Source organism: Nuphar pumila, chromosome 11 (assembly GCF_984573655.1).
Source record: "Nuphar pumila chromosome 11, dmNupPumi1.hap1.1, whole genome shotgun sequence".
NCBI classification, from domain to species: domain Eukaryota; kingdom Viridiplantae; phylum Streptophyta; class Magnoliopsida; order Nymphaeales; family Nymphaeaceae; genus Nuphar; species Nuphar pumila.
In genome coordinates, this window is record NC_143259.1 from 116772447 (window position 1) to 116797905 (window position 25459).

Genomic DNA, 25459 nt, shown 5'->3' on the forward strand with positions numbered 1-25459 from the left:
ATAAGGATTACATGAACAAGATCCGATTCATACCCAGTAAAATGATATTTTTTTACTTTCTTTTAAACTAAAAAATCACAGCTCTTAATCGAACTCTGGTGGAACTCGAGTCTGGTATATAATCTTACAAACCATATTCCACATAGACCATTCGGATCTGACCTGGATTTTAATAGAACCTCCTTCCTTATCACCAAACCTTGACCCAATAAGGTTTGGTACGGGTTGGATATTTGGTTCAGACCCAGTGGAACCAAACCCAGACCTGATTTGAGATGATAGTACTGAGTCCAGTGTCGAGTTCAATCAGACCCACCATAAGAGAAACCATACCCAGCTGCCATAAGGATTACATAAACCAGACCCGGACTATACTCAATAAAATAATAATTTTTATTTTTATTACATTGAAAAATTAAGATTCTAATTGAACCTTCTTATTTATCACCAAACCCTGACCCTATAGTGTTTGGTACAGATCGGGTCCGGGTCAAACCCGACCCATTGACACCCTTAGTAGTAACTAGTACGCGATAAACATGAAAGGGCGATTCAGGTATTACGAAAACTTGACGGGATACTTTCGTACTTTGTCCACTTTCTCGCGGGTAAATCAGTGCGCGTTAAATGACCGACGGCGACTCACGGCGTTGATTTAAAAAAAAATTAAAAATTTGACTTTTCTTGCGCCAGGCGAGACGCCCACCCTACCATTTTCACCATCTCTCTCTCTCTCTCTGTCTCTGTATATCATCATCATCTCTTCTTATCTTCATCTAAACCCTAATTCTGGTGCATCTTCCATCACTCGTGGCCCTCTGCTCTGCAATTCTTTGGAACCGCACTCGGTGAGTCTGTTTCAGCGTGATTTCTCAGGCTCTGATTGGGCCGTGACGTAGCGATTATGCTCCTTTCTCTCTTCTTTTAATTTTTCTGCCGACGAGTTTGTTTTGGATCAAAATTCTTGTTTTCGCAGATTTTGCCCCGTTTACGGTGTAGTCCTTGCCCTGGATTTTAGTTTGACTAGTTTTTTTATGCTCTAGCTTGATTTCCTAGACGATTTTCTAGAATTTCGGTGATTCGTTCTGTTGATTTTGGCCGTACTTTCTGAAGATTCGTTCGGTTTTGGAGTCTTGTGGGGCACGGACGATGAGATTCAGCTGAATTAGTGCCAAATTAGGCTCCTGTTCTTCCGATAAATTCTGATTTCTTGTCCAGTTGTTAAAAAAATTGCGGATTGATGTGGTGTGCGATGCATGGAGTAATTCGTAAGTCTTTACTGTGATTCAGTAGTTAGCTTGCCTTAGAAGCTTCTGTTTTTTTTAATGCTTATAATCCTTGGATTCCTCCTTTTCTGTTTCATTTTAATTTGTCCCTATACTAGTTTAGTGTCGGTTTGTTTGAGGAAGGAATGAGAATTACATCGAGATATTAAGCGAGCAAGTATCTTGATTTTTTCTGAACTTGATGGAGCCGTAGGAGAATCGTGGTGTCTGATTCAGCAGGAACTGTACGCTTAGAAGAAATTTTGCCGTTCATCTGTTGGATTTGAGGCTTCTGCGTCTGGAATCTTGTCGACTGCGTGCATCTTACTTGTTTATGTTAAGTTTCCACTATTTTTTGATGTATTTTGTTGGAGAAACTCTTCTGTTCAGGAGACTCGACTTAATCCCCTCAGTTAGCCTGGGGAAGCTAGTCAGTGCGGAAATCGACTCTTTTTCCTAGTTGTTTTGAGATTGCGTTGCTTTTAGACTTGTATGTCTTGAAGTCTTTTACGGTTTGGTCCAGTTTGGTCCGGTTCGGTCTCTGTAGATTGACCTTCGTCGTTCAGTATTAGGCTACTAGAGTGCACAGATTTGTTTGTCTAATGATCCAGGTAGGCATTCTTAACCTTGAAGAGGTTCTATGAGTATTTCACCCTTTGTGATGTGTCCTGGACGAAGGTTTAAACCTGAGATCCTGCTAGTGCTCAAGTATTGTGGTAAAAGATTAAGTTCCTATCTTTGCAAGAAGCACATTGGTTGTCGTTGTATCAAAGCCAAATGAATGTTGTGGAAGTTTGTTATGTAGAATAGGATGCCTTATGATCATTGACACATATTTTGCAGAGTCCAGGATAGCTTTCAGCGCCAGAATTAGTTGTGTTAATTGCTGGGATTACAGAAAGAATGTATGCTTACATGGTGTAAAAATCTACATTTTGGACGGTATTCAAGGCTTCTTGTCGGGGTCCCATCAACTTGTTCTTAAAAAGGGAAAGCTTTAGGTTGTTTTTTTTGGGGAATAGGTATTTCATTGTTTTCTCTTTGATACCTTGTCTATGGTTACATAACATAGTATTTGGCTTGCTATTAAATGAAGAAATTAAAGCTACACATCTTACTATGACAGTCAGCAGCTAACTTAAATTGAGAATGTGGTGATTGACTGATGTTATAGCATGTGTTAACAAAATAGATGCTATAATTTTGGTACCTATTTGATTATAAGTGTGATGTTGGGGTTTAGCTCTTGTTCTGCTGAACAAATGAGCAGGATGAAGAGGAAAATGGTTTTTATGTAACTGCATATTTGCCTTTGAAATGCATGTTTAGATAATAAGTTTTTTGTGATGGATTTGACGTAATGTGTCATTCTTTAACTTTTCTGTGGTTTTACCACCGTGGGGGTCGCCCGCGTGGTTGTGAGGGTGCTGAGATGAAAGCACCAGAATAAATCCCACTGGCACACAGGTGTGTCCGTGGCTTTCAGAGGTGGGCCACATAAGGCAGGGTGGTCGTGGGGCCCCACCCAGGGTTTTCCTCGCTTCGGCGAGGGTTCCTCATCATCAAAAACTTTTCTGTGGTTTTGTTTGGTATGTGGTCTTAATGCTTCAGCTTCTCGACTCTGCTGACAGTTTCTTCTGCAGGAATTTATATGGGGTAGAATATTGAACCTGAGAAGTATTTCCTCATGCGTAGAAATGAAAGGTGCATCACGGGGATTGATAATTGGCATCACAATAGGGGTTATGATAGGACTGCTTTTGGCTGTATTTGTTCTCCTTTGCATTCGATTTCGGGGAAGACGTGCACAGATTGGTAGCAGCAGTTCACGAAGGGCTGCCACCATCCCCATTCGTGTCAATGGCGTGGATGCTAGTACAATAATGTCTGATTCAACCATTGGTCCGGATTCACCGAGACATTCAGATGCAAATGGCATGTACTCATGGTTTGACGGTCCTAAAAGAAAGAGTTTAGCTTCGATGTCTGGAATACCAAAATATTCGTACAGGTATCATGCTCAAAATGAGCAGTTTGTTTTTCTAAAAATAGGTCACCTAGTGGACTTGTGTCTAAAACTTTAAAAGGTTAATCTAGTCATTCTGCACTTTCTCTCTTTTTTAAATTGTTTCCAATGAAATTATATTATTTGTAGTGCACAAACAATTGAAAGCATCCATTTCAGTCTCTTCATTCATCCATTCAGATATTCTTTATATTTGGGAGCTTTCTTTTGATCGATCCTTTTTGGCAAAATATTCACAGGGATCTTCAGAAAGCCACTCATAACTTCAAAACGTTAATAGGACAGGGGGCATTTGGTGCTGTTTACAAAGCACAGATGCCAGGTGGTGAGATAGTTGCTGTTAAAGTTCTTGCAAAAAATTCTAAGCAAGGGGAAAAGGAGTTCCAGTCAGAGGTAGCATGATTAATAGTTTTTGAAATTTGATTGTCATAGTTTGTAGCATTAGTAATGATCTGCCTGTAATGATGGTTTAACAAGTTCACTATTTAAATGTATGCATTATGTACTAATCCATGGTGTCTTATTTTCACCTTTTCTGCATATTTATGCAGAATGCATGTTCTCATCTTTGGAATCTCAGATTTTTAAATGCATGATTTTCATCAGCTGAGTTTAAATACTCTTGGTCGTTTGTCATTGTTCTTAATTATCCTTTTCTTCTTTTGGACAGCATGCTTGGGAATGGCCCCCTGTGGGATTTGAACCTAGGACCTCTTGGCTACCAGCATGACCTGACTAACTCTAGCTATATTTTCAAGCCATGATGTCCTGTGATCATGAATGTTATGGTTGGGAATTTGGCAAGGCAATATTGTAGAAGTTTTAACCAACAAAATTTCTCTGCAAATTTTATGAAAAAGAAAATTGATTAAATATAAAAGAATATGTTGGTATTTACTATTGTAATTTTTTGGATAATATCTGAATAATCTGATGCTATTGTTGTTATAACATATGGAGACATTTAAATTAAATCTTCTGTACATTTCCAAATTTATTGGGAATTATTTGCATTGAATGTCTTTGAGAGAGTATTTACAGAGGTTATCATTTGAAACTTTGAACTGATCTTTTTCTCCCCTTCTTCGATTGTTGCATTGCTGTGAAAAGACCATTTAACATTTAATTTCAAGGTTAAGTGGTCTCAGGATATGACCATTACAAGTTGAGCATATATTTTTTGCTGTTTTATCTTGATTTTCTTCTTGTTTGCTTTGGTTAAACTATGTGAGAGTAATGATTCTGGCAATTTTTTTGTAAAAACAATTATTGATCCTTTTCTTTCATTGGAAGGTTCTACTACTTGGGAGGTTACATCATAGAAACCTTGTAAATTTGGTGGGCTATTGTTATGAGAAAGGCCAGAACATGCTTGTATATGTCTACATGAGCAACGGAAGCCTTGCTTCTCATTTATATAGTAAGTAGATCTATCAACCCTACTTTAGGGGTGTGAGCATGTCCCTGTGCTCTTATCGTATCATATATGAAATCTAAATTACTGTTATTTTGTTAACACTATCAGGATTCACATTTTGGTGCAATTTTTACAGCCTTTCCAACATGACATGTGGATATTGTGTTCTTGCATTCTTGCCTTTCTGCAATTAGTTGGCAGTGTTTTATGGAAGAAGATTAATTGATTTGAATTATTTTATATCCTCGTGGGTTAATCCAATGCTACCTATGTTTGAGCACAGACCAATTCTCTCTGATTCAGGCACCTGATGACAAAATTTTATGCCTGGCATCTCAATTTACATTTATTTTTCTTTTCCTTGGTCATGAATGGTATCGATTACTTCCTGTTATAGTCTGTGTAATTGTGCAATATACACAGTAATTCGATGTTCCTTTCAAGTACTTCATAAACAACCTCTCGGATCCTCAGAGAAAAAGCTAGCAGCATGACCTTTTTGCTCCACATATTGGCTGTTCTGAACATTTTAAACAAAATTGGCAACTGAAAGTCCCTGGAAGACTTCAAAATGTTACCTGATTGTGATGATGGGTGAAAATTTTTCTTGATAATCATTCTAGTTTCCTGCTTCGGTTACATGTGCAGATAATAAACATGAACCTTTGAAGTGGGATCTAAGGGTGCTCATAGCACAGGATGTTGCAAGGGGTTTGGAGTACCTTCATGATGGGGTGAGTTTCTTGGTATTTTATCAGCTGAATGCATGCCTATTGGGTTTCTAGCTTTATATATGTCTTGATTTTGTTTAACTTCTATACAGGCTGTGCCACCAGTTTTGCATAGGGATATAAAGTCTGCTAACATACTATTGGACAAGTCCATGAGAGCCAGAGTATGCATTCTCCACTAGTCCTAAAGGATTTAATTTAGTTCTGATTTTACTTGTCTACTTTTTTTGGGCTTGTCTTTTGGTACTGTAATTATGTAAAAAGTTAATGAGAGTTGCAGATCATTGGGCTCCCCTTGAACTTGGATACGGGCTGAGAATATGGTGTATGTTTGAGTTTAATCTAATCAAATGATCTTGATATCAAATAATCTACTAATAGTAATGATATATTTTAAATAAAATTTTGTCCTGTTGAAACGCCTCCCTATAACTACTGAAAATATAATCCAATACATAAAAATAGCTGATAATAGTGAGTAGGAAATGACCATCTTTTCCCAAACTAGTTCAAGCAAACTACAAAAAAATTGGGGAAAGAAACCTCTGTGTAATGCTTCCTGATAAAAAGTAGCCATCCTAACACTCTTTGGTGTCAATCTATTTCATGCAATGGTCTGATATTGATATCATTGCAACGGCTTGACGAAATCATGTCTTGTAATAGAGAAACATAAAGGTTTTTGTCTGGGAACTTCTGGGAATGGAGTACATCTGTCAGCATTTCCTCTGTTAAGGAGTGTGTTTTGTGGGTTTCTTCTATTTCTGTGGAAAAGAACTTCACAGTGTCAATGTAGTTGCCAGAAGCAGTTTTGTTTTTTTGAAAGCTGCTCTAACTACTGAAATTTTTTAGGAAATTTCCCCTTGCAGGAAGGTCTGAACTCTGAACTGCTATTGTTTTTCCTAGGATTAGCAAACTTTAGTTTTTTCTTGCAACAGTAAGATCTTTGATGCACGGGGACTAGCCCACATTGTCTGATTTGCTCAAACTATACAACAACAACAACAACTACGCCTTCATCCCAAAACAACTTAATTTGAACTCTCAATAAAATCATGCCTGTGTTGTTCTTCATTGGGCACTGCGTACGCCTGTAGCTCATAGATCATTTTTGACAATTGGATTATGAATTATTCATGTTTTTAAGCAGTCTTGAGTAATTCATCAAGGCATTCTTGACCAGGTGGCTGATTTTGGGCTTTCAAGGGAGGAATCAGTTAGTCAACGGGGCAATGATATCCGGGGAACCCTTGGGTATCTCGACCCTCATTACATGTCAACAAGGTCCTACACCAAGAAGAGCGATGTTTACAGCTTTGGAGTGTTGCTCTTTGAATTGATCACGGGCAAAAATCCCAACCAGGGGCTTCTTGAATTAGTAGACCTTGTAATGCTTCTTTCCTCTTTAATCTGTCTGATTTAATATTATCTCATGCATTGGCACTTGCATAAAACTAAAATTGGTTAATTTCTCTTTGATGCTAAACATTAGTTTCATCAGCTCATATTCAGCAATTGGTCACTATGATTAACCGAAGCAAGCCAACTTTGATTAGACATTTAACTGTGAAACTTGTGCATATACAGGAATACTGTTTGCAAATTTGCATTACCTTTAGATTGTTCAAACCAGATTAGTCAAGTTCATTTTACTTGATGCTGAAGTTTCTGGAGAACACTTCACAGTAAATAACTGGCCGCTGCTATGTGTTGATGATTTGATGAAAACACACAAACGCATGCCAAAGAGAAAATTCACTCGTCCTATCTGGTCATCGGTTATTTTGTTTTGTTTTACTATAATTCTCCCTTCTTCTTTGCCTAAAGCATCATACAGTTTATTCTGAGGTCTTGGTGGTCCGTAGTTGGGTTTCTAATCTCTGGTGAGTGGTGACATAAAGGGGCCTTTGTTTTTAAAATCCCTTGTATGTTTCCACACAGGCTGCAATGAGTGCCGAAGGAAAAAGTGGTTGGGAAGAAATTGTTGATCCTCGACTTGATGGCAACTATGATCTTAAAGCATTGAATGGTGTGGCAAGGCTTGCATACAAATGCATGAACCAGACCCTGGAGAAGCGACCGTCAATGGGGGGCATTGTGCAGGCTCTGTCTCAGATCTACAAGCCAAGGTACAGCAAGGGCCATACACCAACATTGTCTCTTACAATGGAAGATACTGCTTTAGATATGAGCAGGCTAGAATCTCAGACCCCTGATAGAGAACTCCGCAGAGAAGAATCTGTCGACAGCATACCAGACCCTACAAAAGTGTAAAAGACTCTTGCATTAGATATGCATATACTTGCACCGTGTAAAAGGAAAAAAACTGTGGTTAAATTATACCTTCTATGTTTCAGTGGTTGACAGTGTTTGCAGGTCCCTTGTATCTTGTTCAATTGTAATATAGTCTTTTTGGGATCTTCAATTCTTTGTTTATTTTTCTTAGACTTCTTTTGAAACCGATACCAGTAGCTAACTTGCAAATTTGTAGAAATTCATTTTGGTCGGTTACTTAAAAATACTTTACCAGTGTACTGCATGTCTTACAATTGAGGAAAGTTGAGATTAATTTTCTTTGGATGATAACTTGATTCCTCAAGACAACTGATGTGTACCAAGATCAGTAGAACATCTCTTTGGAGGAGTATTAAAAGTTCCATTGGTTACAATCTTTGTGCAACTGCTGCAGCCATCTTCTGGTTTGGACTTGGCTTGGTGATTGATTGGAGCCCAGTTGGTCTTTGCCGGAATTTGGACTGAACCATACCAAACCATGACCTATAAAGCCTAGGTTTGGGTGGTTCTCATCTTAAGCTTGCACGAACCTAGAGCAGTAGAGCTAGGTCCAAGGGCTTGCTAATCTTCAAGCTTACGTCAAGAATTCTCTTCTCCTAAGCCCTAGGGGATATTATTGGAAGAGAGAACATTTCTCATAGGAAAGGAAAAGTTTTGATATATATATATATATATATATATATATATATATATATATATATATATATATATATATATATATATATATATATGAGAAGTTTTTCAAAAGAAATTTTTTAGCTTGTTTGTGTAGCATGAGAAAAACAAAAGTGGGAAAATCTTGAAAAAAATGAGAGAGGCAGATGGTGGTGGAGTTTCTCCACCACTGCTCTCTCTTTCGCCTTAGATCGAATCATCGCCAATCGAGGGCCTCCATTCTTGAGCTCGCTGGAATTCATCATCCTCATTACCAACGCCGTGGTCGGGGTGTGGTAGGAGAGTAACGCCGAGAAGGCGCTCGAGGCCCTGAAGCGCATCCAGTCGGAGACTGCCGTGGCGAGGTGTGAGGGAAACTTCGTCCCCAACCTCTCCGCCCATGACCTCATCCCCAGCAACATCGTCAAGCTCCGTGTCGGAGACAAGGATCATGTGCCTGATCAGGTCGATGGACCGGGTGGAACAGGGAATGCTCACCGGCGAGAGCATCATCGTGAACAAAATGCACCACCACGTCGAGGACACCGACATCCAGGGCAAGGAATGCATGGTCTTCTCCAGCACCACAGTCGTCAATGGCTGCTGCATATGCATCGTGCTGCAAACAGGGATGAACACCGAGATCGGGAAGGTGCATTCCCAGATCCGCAAGGCGTCGCAGAGCGAGGAGGACACCCCGCTCAAGAAGAAGCTCAACGAGCTCAGCGAGGCTGGTGGTGGTAACCACTGCCCACCACCTGCTGGGATTCTGTCGGTGGTGGTGGTGGTGAAATGGGTGGTGAGTGTAAAAATTTAGTAGGAAACATTCCTTCACCCACTTCTTGGAGGAATGTTTCCTATCAAAAAGTATACTTTTTAGAAAAGCTGTTTCAGAGATAAAGTTTCTCTCGTTTTGAATCGAAAGGGTCGAAAAATCTGTATGGATTTTCTATTTTGCATTACTTTTTCTGCATCTTTCTGGCTTTCAAACGTGTCGTAAGTGCTAAGTTTCAAAAAAAATTCATCAGTCCATGTCTGGATCTGAATTAAATCCAATCCGTTTAATGAAAAAAAGCTTGTTTTCAACAATTTTTTCCTAATCCTCCATGGCCAGCGGCGGATTGGTTGTGAGTAGGGGTGGCCATCGAGCTGGGTGCCCAATGGGTTGTCATGTACTTGGCCCATATCGGGTAGGCTTTGGGAGCCCAAATGAACTCGGGTCAGGATTGGCCCGATTAAATAATCGGGCCCAATTCTGGACGAGCTTTGGGGCTCGACAGGCCATGGCCCACTAATTGGGTTGGGCCTAAAGGGTTCAGTCTAAGCCCAACCTAAGCCTGAATATAAGCGGCTGAGATATGGGTCAGGCCTGTCAGGTTCTTATTGGGCCCTAATTGAGCCAAACCAGCCAGCCAGATGGCCATCCGTAGTTGTGAGGATGCTGAGATGAAGGTACCCGATCAAACTCCTCTGTCCCATTGGGTGTATGCATAGCTTTTAGAGGTGGGCCATGTAAGGTAGGATAGTTGTGGGGCCTAGCTTGGGTTTTCTTAGCTTAGGCAAGAGTTCTTCGTCATAAAAAAAACTCTAATTCACTACTGCCATGTAAAATCTGTTCCGGATTCAATTCCACTTCAATGGATCTAATGCTCTACCATCTTAGATAGAGAGAGGTGCACATGATAAAAGTCACGGCTTTCACCAAACACTAGTCTTATTGTCATTAGGTACAATTTTGATGTTTAGATTTCACGTTGTTGTTAGATTAGGACGTGAAACCTACAAACCAAATCTGGTTTACTAACCAAAAGACATTCTTACAAGGGCTCATCCGGTAGGGGTGACTTGTGAATGTCACCAAGTTGACAGGACGCCACGAGTTTGAAACCCATGGGTGGCATCCCTTAAAGGTGAGGTTCAAGCTGGGTGTACTCTTTGGTGGGCAGGATGACCTGAAGGGTTTACCAACCGAAGGCCAGCCAATATACGGTAGGTGATAGAGGGGTTTTATCCTTGAACTATAAAAAAAAAAACGAAAGGACAGAAGAATGAACTAGGTAAACTTGAACCTGCCAATCCTATATCCAAACTAAACCCGATCCGAGAGAAAGAAAGAGAGAGAATGGAAGAAAACAAAGAAAAAAAGGGGGAGAAAAAGGGACTCGTTTGCCCATCAAAACGTCATCTGCTTAGCCATTCGTACATCCTCCGAAGTGTGGAGTTCCGGCAGAGAGGAAGCCAAACATGGCAGCCATGGCGGCCTTGCAACTCTCCATGTCTTCCCTTTCTCTCTCTAACTCATTCTTTGGCCAACGCCTTTCTCCTTCCCTTTACCCATCCCACCAGGTAACCCTCTCTCTCTCAAATTCTGCGTTGGGAAGTTTGGAACAATGATGGGTTTCTAACAAGTCTTGTGAAATTGTGAGACTGCAATAGTAGTTCCCATTTATCATCATTAGCGCCTTGTGGCCAATGTTTTTTTCTCAAGTTTCCCTTCTTTCTGATCTTTATTTTACTTCTCTTTAGGACCAAACTTGTGTATCTCCTTTGCAGTATGTTGTATTGAAGTTTTTAACTGTTAAGATGGCATAAATTTCATGCTCTTGATGTCCATTTTGTTGTTTCCTGTAACGGTTGTTGTGTGGTTGGATTTTGAGCGTGTGCAACAGAGTCTCGTTCTTTCTTTAGTGTTAATGATCTTGTGATGGCGCTAGTTGATTCAATGTCATTACGAGCCAGTTGAGTTCGGTGGAGAACAACTTTGAAGATGATGTCCGGGCATTGATACTGTTGTCCTCTCATTTGGCAACAAAGTAAATGTTACGAGCAAGTCATTTTGTATTAAGGTATTAGATGATTGAGTCGCGCAAAACTTTATCCTCATATGTACCATTCATCAAATTGGTCCCATCCAAACCCAAATTCAGCCATTTTAAGATCCTATTTCAACGAGAAACCCTTATTCACCAATATTAAATGCAAATCCCAATGCAAAGGCTCATAATTATTAAATAAATCCCCTTTATAAAGGGTCCAGAAATTCAGGGCGTTATAGCTATTAGGGTGCATTTGAATTAAATCTGAGGGATCTCAACAAGGGATAATCCTATTAAATTATATATATATATATATATATATGAGGTTGGACAGCATTGGACCCAAGTCAACTTAGTTTACTTGGAGGCCCAACGGTTGGATTTCCAGCCGTTGGACTAAGGCCCAATGGCTAGAAATCTAGCCGTTGGAGCCTTGTGTTCTCTCTTTATGCTCTCTCTCTTGGCTCTCCTCTCTGGCTCTTATGTGTATAAATAGAGGTCTATCTCCCTTGGAAAAGTATGCTTCTTGCATACTTGTTCTTCAATATCTTTTGTCTATGCCCTTAGTGGCACTTATGATTGTGCTCTCAGTAGCACTTGCGATTGTGTCCTTGTTGACACTTGTGCTTGTGTATTGCACTTGGTGGTGAATGATTTATTGGTGCTTGAAGGTGTTCAATCCCTCTTTACACCGTATTAGAGCTTAGGACTATTTAAGCCTATTTAAAGATCTTAAAGTGTTGGTGATCTTGCAAGAGTTTGAATTGATCATGTGAACCATTGGTGGAGTCCTTGTGTTGCACATATTGCTTTCTTCCCTCTTCACTTCTAATCTTCTCTTTCTCTCTTCCTTTTTTAGCCCTTGTAAAATGAATTACAATGATAATGTCACCATCAAACTCAATGATTTCAATTATGTAACATAGGTTTCTATTATGAAGCACCTTATTTGGGAAAATGGGTTATGTGGACTAGTAGATGGGTATGATATGGAACCTAAGCTAGTTCACACTAAGGTAGAATGTGAGAAAGAGGCGCCTCTATCCGAAAATGAAAAGACCAAGGTTACAACCTCTTATGACAAAAAGTCGAAGGAATGGAGGACGAGACATGTCAAGATTATGTCTTGGCTTATTAATAGTATGGATGTGAAAAAATGTTCAAGTCTTGCCAAATTTAAGCATACTAATAAGGCTTGAAATTATCTTAAAAGAATGTATTCTCTTAAAGATATTGCACATATATGCAATGTGCAAGATAGAGTTTGGACTATGGTCTAAGGATATAAAACTATTAGAGAATACTTTAATGACCTATCTAAACTCTGGAAAGAATTGGCTCTTCTAGAGCCAAAGTGGCATTGTCCCGAAGATATAAAACTCTGCTAAAGACAAATAGATGTGGAGCACTTTTACCAATTCATTAATGGTCTAAGACTAGAATTTGAATCTACAATGTTTATTCTTCTCCATAAAAGAAAAATGCCCTCTATTAAAGATACTATAGAAGAGTTGAGTATGGAAGAAAATAGATTGAAAAAGCATGTAAGCAAAAGTGAAGATGACTCAGTCTTAGTAGTTTATAGACCAGAAAACTATGTTTGTGCATATAAACTACCTCACTATAGAAGACAAGAAAATGACTATGATAATAGAAAAGCTATTTGTCATTATTGCTATGAACCAGGATACATTAGGCCCCAATGTCCTAAATTGAAAGGGACATATTGGAAGAAGGTTGCATCTGTAGGATCTTCACAAGAGACGAAAGATATTTCTATATCACAAGATTCATCCATTGGGAGTTTTGTTAAAATGTAATCCTTAAATCTCATTATATGTGTATATATAACATAGGTATCCCTATATATATATATATATATATATATATATATATATATATATATATATATATATATATATATGTCACATGGGTGCGGGCGCGGGTGCGGGTGCGGGGATTCGGCACTTCCAAAAAACCCGGGTGCGGGGGTGCGGCAGGGGCAAAAATGTAAAATATATATATATATATTTATTTATTTATTTATTTATATATTTATATAAAAAAGGGGTCAGCAGCTGACAGCTGCTGTCAGCTGTCAGCATTACTTTTTAAAAAAAAAATTCGCAACCCATTTGGGCAATTTTTTTTTTAAAAAAAAAATCCAAAACAAGAATGGACTTAAATGATCCTGGGTGCGGTCAACGCACCCAGGATAGGGTTGACCGCACCCGGTGCCGCACCCGCACACGCACCCGCGTCGAGTCGCGCCGACGCGGGTGCGGCACCCTGCTAGCCGAATCCCTGTGACATATATATATATATATATATATATATATATATATATATATATATATATATATATATATATACCCAAAAATGGTATTTCTGTAATTTCCCATTTTACGCATATTTCATTTGGAATATGTTTGTACTTTTTATTTTTATTCTTTTTCTTCTTTTTTATTTTATTTTTTCCTTGGTTTGCGCCACCTAGGGGGGGGGGGCAATAGAGTTGTTGGGGCCCCCAACGATCACATTTGTGATCGTTGGGGGCTCCCAACGACTCCTTTGAAAGCTCCCCTTGTGGCTTCTTTTGATGTATATAAATAGGGGTGTTCCCCCTTGTAATTCCTCTAGCTTGTGAGCTCAAGCTTTTCTTATTTCTAATATATTGTGGCATTTCATGCCTTTGTGCATGTTCGTATTGCTTTATGCCTTTGTGCATATTAGTTCAAGTGTTCTTTGAGTTCCTTTGTGCACATCTCTTGTGAGCATTTTGTGCTTGTATGAGTATTGTCTCATTGAACACAATTTTACATTGTATCAAAGCTTGGTTAAAGATTGAAGATCGTGTGATTCTTTGTTTTTTGAGTGCCTCGAAAAACATGACTTTGGCTTCTTGGAGTTTGGAGTGGTTTCTTCTCTTTCTTCAATATTTTAGAAGGGTTCTACGACAAGTAAGACTTATAAGTCTTATTGTGGTACGTATTTCTTCTTCCTTCTTTCCTCTCTAATGGGTGAAAAAGAGTCTCATTTCTCTCTTGGATTTAAACTCAATGGCTCCAACTATCACGTTTTGGCCGAAAACATGGAGGCTCACATAATAGGAAAAGGTCTTTGGGATTATGTGTAAGGCACAATTCCGGAACCGGAACCCAAAATAACTTTGATGGAGAAGGGTGAAATTAAGATCCTTGAAGGGGAGGAAAGAACCAAAGCCCTTGAAGAATATTCAAAGAATCATGATGAATGAGAAATGAAGAATTTTAAAATATTGTCTTGGATTTTTTCTTTTATTGAGACCAAAATCAATGCGAACATTATCAAATTCAAAAAGGTTTCTCAAGCATGTGAGTATCTTGAGAAAATGTATACCTCAAGGGACTTGTCCCATAAATATTATCTTCAGAAGAAGGCGCTAACTCTTCTTCTAGGCAAAATGACCATTAGAAAATATTTCGCTGAACTTTCTTCCATTTGGGACGAGCTTGCTATGCTCGAATCAAAATGGAGTGGAGAGGCGATTGAACTTCGCCACAAACAATTAGAAGAAGATCAATTCTTTAATTTTTTGAATGGGCTAAGGCCCGAGTTCGAGCAAATAAGGTCTTCTCTTTTGTCTCCTTTCACTCCCCCTTCTCTTGAGGATGTTCTCACCAAGTTAAGTGGGGAAGAAACTCGTATGGATATAAGTAAGCAAGGGTCAAAAGTACTTGCGGTTCCATCCAATTCTGAAGAGAACGATGGGGTCAATGCGGTGTCTAGGCTCGAAAACAATTTAAGAGCTTATCGTCCCCCTCATTTTAAAAATCAAAATCAAGGAGAAAATGGTGGACAAGGTGGAAAAAAAGATTATAGCAAAATTGTTTGCCATTTTTTGCAAAGAACCGAGGCATATTAAACCCGTTTGTCCCAAGTGGAAGAAGTTATTAGCCATGGCCACCACTTCTCAACTGCAAAAAGAGGAGACTTCTTCAAGTGGATCCCTATCACTAAATCAAATTGTGGAGGCACTTCAACCTCTCCTCAAGGGAGCCATCTCGGGAGCCGCCGTATCCACCTTTTCTCCTCCAGGTAAAACTTCTTGGCTTTTGGATTCGGGTGCGTCTTTTCACATGTCCCCAAACATGTATTCCCTTTCCGGATATTCAAAAAATATTTCTCCATCTTTTGTTTCTACTGTGGATGGGACTTCTCTTGAAATTAAAGGTGTTGGGAATTTTGAAACTCAAAGGTTTTTCATCCTCAAAATTAGATTTATATCAAAATTAAACTTGAATCTTCTCTCGGTTTCTCAACTCTCGGACTATGGATGTGATATTAAATTTTTCTCTGATAAATGTTTAATACAGGATCGTCGGTCCGGAAAATTGATTGGGGAAGGCTCTAGGAAGGGAGAGTTATATTATATGTACTCTCTTCAAGTTCCTAAAAATTCTTTTTGTAATGTTGTCCAACATAAGGATATAAATGCTTGGCACAAAAGACTTGGTCATCCTAATATTACCAAGTTATCTTATTTGCATTTTGCTAAAAAGCTTTGTAAAAATACATTCTCTTGTAATGACTGTATTCTTGGAAAAATGAGAAGTATGCCTTTTGAACAAAGATTTATGTTTACTTCTAAACCTTTTGAAATTGTTTATTCGGATGTTTGGGGACCGGCAAATGTTGTTTCAAAAGGAGAGTTTGCCTATTATGTGATTTTTGTGGATGATTTTTCTAGGTATTCTTGGATATATTTTCTTAGACATAAGCATGAAGTTTTTTCATGCTTTAAATCATATCATGTGATGATTAAAAATCAATTTAATAGTGAATTAAAGATATTTAGAACTGATTCTAGAGGAGAGTATCTCTCAAATGAATTCAAGAAGTATCTTGAAGATAGTGGTATTGTTCATCAAAGGTCATCCCTTAAGATCCCTCAACAAAATGAGTTGGCCAAAAGAAAACAGGTGATGATATCAAAGGAGTTAAGAACATTAAATTCGTCTTGACTTTAAAATTTGAAATGTCAGACTTAGGTTTTCTGACATATTTCTTGAGGATTGAGGTTGCTTACTCTCAACGTGGTTATTTTTTATCTCAAACTAAACTTGCTTGTGAGATTATTGACAGATCAAGAATCTCAAATGACAAAATTTGTGAAACTCCTGAAATAGTGGGCTAAAAAATGAAGATTGATGATGGCATTCTTCTGACTGATCCTACTCCTTACAGGCAACTGGTAGGCTCACTAATGTATCTTAGCATCACCAGGTCCGATATATCACATGCAATTCACATTAGCAGTCAGTTCCAACATGCTCCTACATCGGTTTACATGAGTGCAGTTCTTCGCATCATCAGATTCTTAAAGGGAATTGCAAATAAGGGAGTATTTTTGTCATCTTCAGAATTAAATTTAATTGCTTATATTAACTTTGATTGGGGAGGTGACCCTAATAATCGTCACTCCACCACCGGTTTCTGTGTCTTTTTAGGAGAATCATTGGTCTCTTGGAAGTGTAAGAAGCAACTGAAAGTTTCTCTGTCCTTCACTGAAGCTGAATATAGAGTTATGGCATCCACAACCATGGAAATTGTATGGATTTGGCATCTTCTAGAAGATATGGGTGTTTTTATTAAAAAGCCAACAAAGCTATGTTGCGACAATAAAAGTGCAATATATATTGCCAAGAATCATATTTTTCATGAGCGCACGTAGCATATCAAGATGGACTGCCACTATGTCAGAGAAGAATACTTGAAGAAGGTTATTGAACTCCCGTATGTAACGTCTGAGTACCAACTGACCGACTTCTTCACTAAGGCACTTTGTTCGCCTAGATTTCACTTCCTTCTTGGCAAACTTGTGGTCATAACATTGTAAGTTTGAGGGGGGGGGGGTGTTAAAATGTAATCATTAAATCTCATTGTATATATATATATATATATATATATATATATATATATATATATATATATATATATATATATATATATATATATATATTCCAAATACCCAAAAAGGGGTATTTCTATAATTTCCCATTTTACGCATATTCCATTTGGAATATGTTTGTACTTTTTATTTTTATTATTTTTCTTCTTTTTTATTTTATTTTTTTCCTTGGTTTGTGCCACCTAGCCCCCCCCCCCCCCCCCCCAATAGAGTCATTGGGGCCCCCAACGGTCACAAATGTGACCATTGGGGGCTCTCAACGACTCCTTTGGGAGCCCTCCTTGTGGCTTCTTTTGATGTATATAAATAGGGGTGTTCCCCTTGTAATTCCTCAAGCTTGTGAGCTCAAGCTTTTCTTATTTCTAATATATTGTGGCATTTCATGCCTTTGTGCATGTTCGTATTGCTTTATGTCTTTGTGCATATTAGTTCAAGTGTTCTTTGAGTGCCTTTGTGCACATCTCTTGTGAGGCTTTTGTGCTTGTATGAGTATTGTCTCATTGAAGATAATTTTACAAGTTTGTCTTTGGCTCAATTAGTGGAAACACTTCAACCTCTTCTCAAATGAGCATCTTTCTCAGCTGGGGTTGTTGTTTCATCTTATTTCGATCATGGTAAAATTTCTTGGCTTCTTGATTTTGGTTCATCTTTTCATATGACTCCAAACAAAGATATTTTATCCGAATATCATAACAACTCAAGTGTGTCAAATGTTTTCACAGCCAATGGTACATCTCTTCAAATCGAAGGAATATGGAACTTTGAAAAAAAAATCAAACTCAAAAAGCTCTTTTATTCCCAAAGTTTGTTACATCCCTAAACTAAACTTAAATCTTTTATTTGTTTCTCAAATTTTCAATTGTGGTTGCAATATTTTCTTCTCTTCAAATGAATGTTTGATACATAATCGTCAGTCAAAGAAGTTGATTAGGCAACAACATAGAAAAAAGGGACTCTACTATACGAATTTTTTGAAAATACCCAAAGATGTTTTTTGTTGTAACATCCAAAAATTTGATTTAAATATATGGCATAGAAGATTATGACATCCAAATGTATCCAAAATCCAGTATTTTCAAATTTGGAAAAATTTTATAATCTTAGTGATTTCTCTTGCGAAGACTATGTTGAAAAAATGAAGAGATTGTCATTCAATGATAGAACTTTTGTTTCATCTAGACCACTTGAGCTTGTGCATTCGGATGTTTGGGGTCTAGCACCTATTTTATCTAAAGGTGGATATGCTTATTATGTTATCTTTGTGGATGATTCTCCTAGACATACTTGAATATACTTCCTTAAGCATAAATCAAAAGTATTTTCCCATTTTCAAAACTTTCATAAATTAGTTACAAATAGATTTGAAAATGAATTTTTTATATTTTAGACTGATTTATGGTGAGAATTTGTCTCAAATGAATTTAAAAATTGTCTGACTCTCTATTGCATCACACATCAAAGATCTTGTCTTCACACACCGCAACAAAATGGTTTGGCCAAAAGAAAACATAGGTACATCATTGAAACTTCAAGAACCTTATTGCAAGTCATGTGCCAAAAAATTTTGGGCAGAAGTTGTCCTATACTTTGTCTATCTTATAAACAGAATGTCATCCTCTTATTTACAAAATATTTTTTCTATTGAAAAACTTGTTAAAATCTCTCTGAATATGCCAGATTACAAGTCTTTGGTTGCAAATGTTTTGTATTAACCAACAAAAATGACAAATTTTCACCTAGAGTGATTATGTGTGCCTTCTTTGGCTATGCTGATAACCAAAAAGGATATTGGTGTTATGATCCTGAAAATAAAAAATTATATATTTCTAGGAATGTTACTTTTTTTGGAAAAAAAAAAATAGAAAAGATCAAGTGAAGGAAGTAACTAATTACTCTTTTTTATTTGATCTTGGGTTCAACCAAGATATTACTGAATGTGATTATGAATATGATTTTGAAAATGTTATTGAATCAAGTGAATCAAGAGACAACGAGTCTCATGATGATCAATCTTGCTTACAATATTCTAGATGGGGGCCATCCAAAACTTTCATGTGCACTTGAAAAATTTTCTAACTTAAATGAAAGGGAACTGCAAACTAGGAAATCATCTAGATTCTCATAACCTCCATCCAAGTTTGTATCTTGTGACTCTTTTTCGTCTAAATATCAAACATGCATAGCTCTAATATATTCATATATAGAACCCTCTTTATACACTCAAACTAAAGATCACTTAGAATGGGTTAAGGCTATGTTACCGTGACACGACACGGGTACTGGTACTGGGACACGACATTTGTCGTGTCCTATATTATATTATATTATATATTATATTTTCAATATATAATATATATTTTAGATATATAATATATATTTTCAGTATATATTTTAGATATATAATATATACATTTTAGTATATATTTAGTCGTGTCCCCATACTCAATTTTTTTGAAATTGTCGTGTTGTACCCTCTGTATCCATACTCGTACCTAGGTGACATAGGGTTAAGGCTATGAAAGTAGAATTAGATGCATTAGAAAAGGCTTATACTTGGACTATTCAAGATCTTCCTTAGGGAAAAAACTCATAGGTGTAGATGAGTATATAAGATAAAAACCAAGAGTGATGGAACCCTTGAGAGATATAAAGCTAGGCTAGTTGTCAAAGAGTATGCACAAGAATATGGTATAGATTATGAAGAAACTTTTGCACCTATTGCTCAAATAACTACAGTTAAAACCCTCATTGCAGTTGTTTCGATTAAAAATTTGCCTATATATTAAATGGATGTTAAAAATGAATTTTTAGATGACAATATTGAAGAACGTACATTGAGGCACCTCCTAGTATGAAAATACCTTAATGGAAGTCTCTTCGTCTAGAAAAGGCATTGTATGGCCTAAAACACGTTCTCAAAGCTTGGTATGGTAAATTTAGTGATGTTATGCTTAATATTGGTTTTAGATCTTGTTTGACTGACACAACTTTATTTAAGAATTTTGTTGCGGATATTATCATCTTATTTCTCTATGTAGATGATATGATAGTCACTGGAGGAGATAAATAGGGAGTTCATAATATTAAAAATATTCTTAAAAAATAGTTTTGAAATGGCTGATTTGGATTTTTTATGATATTTTTTAGGAATAAAGGTTGCTTATTCTTCTAGAAGGTATTTATTGTCTTGATCTAAGTTTGTTTTCGATATTATTCTCAGATCTGGAATATCAGATGACATAAAGGTTGACACTCCTAAAGTAACAAATGTCAAAATGAAGGTTGACGATGGGGAGCCTCTAGATAATCTGACTCCTTATCAACAGCTTATCAGAGCAGTTTCTTACTTAACTATTACTAGATCTGATATAACATACGTTGTACAAACAATTAGGCAGTTTTAACATGTTTCTGCATCTATTTACATGAGAGTTGTTTTGCATATTATTAGATATCTAAGAATTTCAGTTTATAGAGGATTATTTGTCTTTATCGTCTATATAGATTTGTTTGCATATACTGATGCAAATTGAGGAGGTGATCCTAATAACCGACACTCAACTACAGGTTTTTGTATTTTCATAAGTGATTCATTAATCTCGTAGAGGTGCAAAAAAGGAGCAAGTCTCCCTCTTCTCAACTAAAGCTGAGTACTGAGCCATGGCTACAACTACAATAGAGGTGGTGTGATTGAGAAGATTGTAGGCTGATATAAGAATTAAAATTCTAGAAGCATCAAACATGTGTTGCGACAACAAAAGCTCTATCTACATTGCCAGCAACAATACTTTTCATGAAAGAATAACGCACATTGAGATGGACTGTCATTACATTCGAGAGGAATATCTTCAAGGAGTCATCGATATGTCCTATGTCACATCTGAATATCAGCGGCCAAACCTCTCTTTGCTCCTAGATTCCATTTCTTCTTAGGAAAACTTACAATTATCGTGCCGTAAGTTTGAGGGGGAGTGTTAAATTATATATATATATATATATATATATATATATATATATATATATATATATATTTATATATATATATATATATATATATATATATATATATATATGAGGTTGGACCCAAGTCAACTAAGTTGACTTGGAGGCCCAACGGCTAGAAACCCAGCCATTGGGGCCTTGTCCCCTCTCTTTATGCTCTCTCTTGGATCTCTTCTCTCCCTCTTATGTGTATAAATAGGGGTCTATCCCCCTTGTAAAAGTATGCTTCTTGCATACTTGTTCAATAAAAGATTTTCTTTTTTTATATTTTGTGTATGCCCTTAGTGGCACTTGTGATTGTGTCCTTGTTGACACTTGTATTTGTTTGTTGCACGTGATTGTGAATGATTTGTTGGTGCTTGAAGGTGTTCAACCCCTCTTTACAAATCCTCACATCTTTATAGTGAACCAAAGCCAAACTCTACCCCACCCGTGCCCTCTATCTAGCTTGGGTGGGTGTTGGCACGGTAATTATTTTAAACTTTTTTTTTATTTTACATAAAAGTAGCTGTAATCCATACGAAGTGGCAATAGAGGGAAATTGCTTGTTAAAAAATAAAAACATCAGCCATTGATGAAGATTATGACAAAAGTCTGTAATAATCCATGATCTTTCATGGTAGTATCCATAGTTCCATACTGTATAAGAAAGTGTAAATATACTAGAAGCAGTCAAACACTTGCCTGGTCCCAAAGCCTTCAGGAATCCTGATTGTTACAGATCAGCTCAGAATGAATATGAAGTTGGTAAAATTGTCCCTCTGTATGTCTTAAAAAGATGTCCATTACAGCCTAAATTATTGACTCAGGGGATCATCAAAGCTTTGATCTGCCAGCTGATGGGTTATTATGAAAAGCTGGATAAGGAGAACAGTATGATTGGATTGATTTGTAAAGGAAGATCAAATTCACAGGATCAGAATATTGATCCAATGCTTTATCTTTTACTTTTGTTTTTGAATTTGGGACAATGCTAAAAGTTTGTTACCATCATCTAATCAAATAGCTATCATTGACCCATGATATCTCCTTAGCTTTGTATTTGTATGTCTTTAATATGATGATTATTTAATAGAGTTGCAAATACTAGGTGTAGTAGATATGGAAGTTTGCATTATGTTAAATGATTTTCTGCTTTTATGCTTTTCTTATTTTTTTATCAAAATAAATGTTCATGCTCTACATTATATGCAAATGCAGGTGCAACAACCTAATCAACCATGCCCGATAGTAATGAAGGTAAGGACTTTGCAGCTATACCAGTTTTCTGTTTAATTTCCATATACCTTCAAGGATTAGCCTTTTTCTCTTTTTTTTTTTAATGAATTGTTCCTGGTGACACGTATTGCTATACAAAATTTAAAATAATAACTGATTGCTCTGCTAGATGTTTATTCCATCTGCAGTAGGATGTTGTGCCTCTTTCTTACTCTTCCCTTTCTATCTCTGGCAACCAGCTAAAACGATGGGAACGGAAGGAATGCAAACTCAATAGCCTTCCTGTGCTGCATAAGATTCATGTCAAAGTAGGGGACACAGTAAAAGTCATATCTGGTCGTGATAAAGGGAAGATTGGTGAAATAAGTTGTGTGTTTAGGCATAATAGCACTGTCATTGTTAAGGAAATTAACTTGAAGACCAAGCACATGAAGAGTAGAGAAGAGGGTCAACCAGGACAGATTGTCAAGGTTAGTTTTTACTTCTTTATTTTTACGCTTCTCCATTTTATAGAGTTTTCTGCTTATGCTTCTCTCTCTCTATATATATATATATAGATATATACATATATAGAGAAAGGATAGCTGCCTTCTCCGTTTTGTGCCTATGCAAGCAAACGGGTGGTTCCGAGGTTGTTTTTCTCCAATCTGACCCTTCTGATATGTTCAGCATGATCGATTTACTAAAAAATGGCACTTGGATCGTGTTTTTTCGATAAAAGAACATGATTTTTTAAGCCTTGGTTATTTATGATCTTTATAGAAATTTTGCACCGTCGATTTTCAAACCTTATAAAAACCTTCCTGCGCGTTGGAATCAAATGATGCAATAGTCGGTTCCTATAAAATCAAACATGTAGAACGCATCTGTACAGTCAGATTCAAGAAAAACATGGAAAATAACCCTTCAAAAGGCCCGTAAGCTGTGCTACGCATGTATAGGAGTAGGCAGCTGCCCTCTCTCTCTCTCTCTCTCGAATGATGCAATAGTCGGTTCCTATAAAATCAAACATGTAGAACGCATCTGTATAGTCAGATTCAAGAAAAACATAGAAAATAACCCTTCAAAAGGCCCGTAAGCTGTGGTACGCATGTATAGGAGTAGGCAGCTGCCCTCTCTCTCTCTCTCTCTCTCTCTCTCTCTCTCTCTATATATATATATATATATATATATATATATATATATAAGAAAAATATGTGGTTGTTCTGTACCATGATACTTGTTTGCATAGATCTAGCCACCAAATGGTAAATCTAATTGTACAGATGTATTTAATATTTACTATCTTTGAAGTGTTCATCATGTCTAATACATCATAAGATTCTATTTTTGAGAAGGTGAAAATCAACAGATCACAATTCATGAAAATAAGTGGTTTAAAAATGGTATAAAATATCATATTTGAGTCAACTTTAACACATGAAAATAATGAATACAACAGGTTAAACATGATCCAACGGTAAGATTTTGCTTTTGAAGCTTAGATCTATGTAAATCAAGTGTGTACCACCATAAGCTATGGTGGTACAGTACCACCATAGAAGTGCCTACACCCACCCACACACACACACACACACACACACATATATATATATATATATATATATATATATATATATATATATATATATATATATATATATATATATATAGTAATGGGTAGGTGCTAAATGAAATATGCTAAAATGGTACTTGCTAAATGAGTTTTTCAGGGTTTTTTCATTTTGTTTTTAAATTCTGATGGTACAAATGTGATCTATGTACTTGATTTTATAGGGATCAGCTCTTGAAGTGTTCGATTCCGATGCATAGGTGAGTTTTTATAAGGTTCGAAAAATCAACGGTCCAAAATCTTTGTAAAATTTTTAGGCTCCAAATATCATTTTTTCCATCTAAAACACATGATCCATGTGTGGATTCCTCGTAAATCGACCATGCCCAACCATTATAGGGTTGGAACTGCGAAAAAACACCAGAAGAACAGAAATACCCATTTAGCACGGATCATTTAGCACCTACCCATCTCTCTCTCTCTCTCTCTCTCTCTCTCTCTCTCTCTCTCTCTCTCTCTATATATATATATATATCCAAGGACTAACATTATATTCTTAGTTGTGGACACACTTTGGTCTCCTCTAACTTGTGGGTTCTTAGGATGGTGCTTTAAATGCTTTGCATATCATAACTGCTATGCTGAAGGGAAATTGACAAATTGGCTATTTGGCTGAGCTTCTAGGTTATAGCAAGCTCTTGTCACTAGACATTGCATAGTGAGTTGAAGCAGGAGTTTCCCATGTGAAAAAAAACTTGCAAATAGAAGAGATTTCTTGACATGTTCTCAAACAATTATAGAATTCTCTCAGATAAAAACATGTGCAATGTGTGTCTTCACCTTAACATTGTCGGCTAGTACTTGTATCTCACAAACCTAAAACATGTTTCAGCATTTTTTAAGAATTTTCCAGTTTCTATTTATTCATCTCTTTGCATTTTCTAAGAGATTTGATCTGTTATTGGAAGAGTTATACAATCTAACTGATCGTGATATGGCAAAATATCTTTGAAAAGCTGACTGGACAGAGGCATTTAGCTTTCTTTCAGACACTTGGAATACAAAAAAAAAGGTGAATTGACTATGGGTATTCTTTTTACTTGGCAGATTGAGGCTCCAATTCACAGTTCAAATGTGATGCTGTATTCCAAGGAAAAGCAAGTTGCAAGCCGTGTTGGACACAAAATTCTTGAGGATGGTACCCGAGTACGATATCTGTTGAAAACTGGTGAGGTGATTGATAGTCCAGAGCAATGGAAGAAGGTGATGAAGGATAAGAAAAAAGATGAAAATTCTTCTTGAAAAAATGAACCTATTTTAATGTTAGTTTTCCTTGCTCCCTTCATATCTCTTCAGTATGTAATCAAATGTGTCTTACCATGTTTTCCATTGTTAGTGTGGACTAGGACTATACAATCATTCATTTGCTGTACATTTATGCTAGGAAAACTATTGTTCTCTACAAAAGTTATTCCTGGAATTTTGCAATTGTATGAATTGTTATATTATTTCATATGTCTGTTTTCTCAAAAA

At 36.9% G+C, this 25459-nt stretch overlaps 2 protein-coding genes across 6 annotated transcripts; both read left to right on the forward strand.

Moving 5' to 3' along the window:
• The first annotated feature begins 698 nt into the window (after window positions 1–698).
• LOC149823029 (calcium/calmodulin-regulated receptor-like kinase 1) lies at window positions 699–7864 on the forward strand. 4 transcript variants are annotated; one of them, XM_089980505.1, is made up of 9 exons: window positions 745–848; window positions 1057–1268; window positions 2909–3276; window positions 3531–3684; window positions 4585–4711; window positions 5357–5442; window positions 5532–5603; window positions 6623–6826; window positions 7381–7864. In XM_089980505.1, the coding sequence occupies exons 3-9, from the start codon at window positions 2963–2965 to the stop codon at window positions 7711–7713; spliced, it is 1290 nt and encodes a 429-aa protein (XP_089836631.1). In that variant the 5' UTR covers window positions 745–848; window positions 1057–1268; window positions 2909–2962; the 3' UTR covers window positions 7714–7864. The 4 variants fall into 4 exon arrangements, with proteins under 4 accessions (XP_089836632.1, XP_089836629.1, XP_089836631.1 ...); XM_089980506.1 differs by lacking the exon at window positions 1057–1268 and having other exon boundaries at window positions 699–848; window positions 7341–7864; XM_089980503.1 differs by lacking the exon at window positions 1057–1268 and having other exon boundaries at window positions 703–848.
• Window positions 7865–10544: 2680 nt separating this feature from the next.
• On the forward strand, window positions 10545–25459 carry LOC149823030 (large ribosomal subunit protein uL24c-like). 2 transcript variants are annotated; one of them, XM_089980508.1, is made up of 4 exons: window positions 10545–10734; window positions 22357–22395; window positions 22614–22844; window positions 25034–25459. In XM_089980508.1, the coding sequence occupies exons 1-4, from the start codon at window positions 10633–10635 to the stop codon at window positions 25226–25228; spliced, it is 567 nt and encodes a 188-aa protein (XP_089836634.1). In that variant the 5' UTR covers window positions 10545–10632; the 3' UTR covers window positions 25229–25459. The 2 variants fall into 2 exon arrangements, with proteins under 2 accessions (XP_089836634.1, XP_089836633.1); XM_089980507.1 differs by having other exon boundaries at window positions 10559–10734; window positions 22351–22395.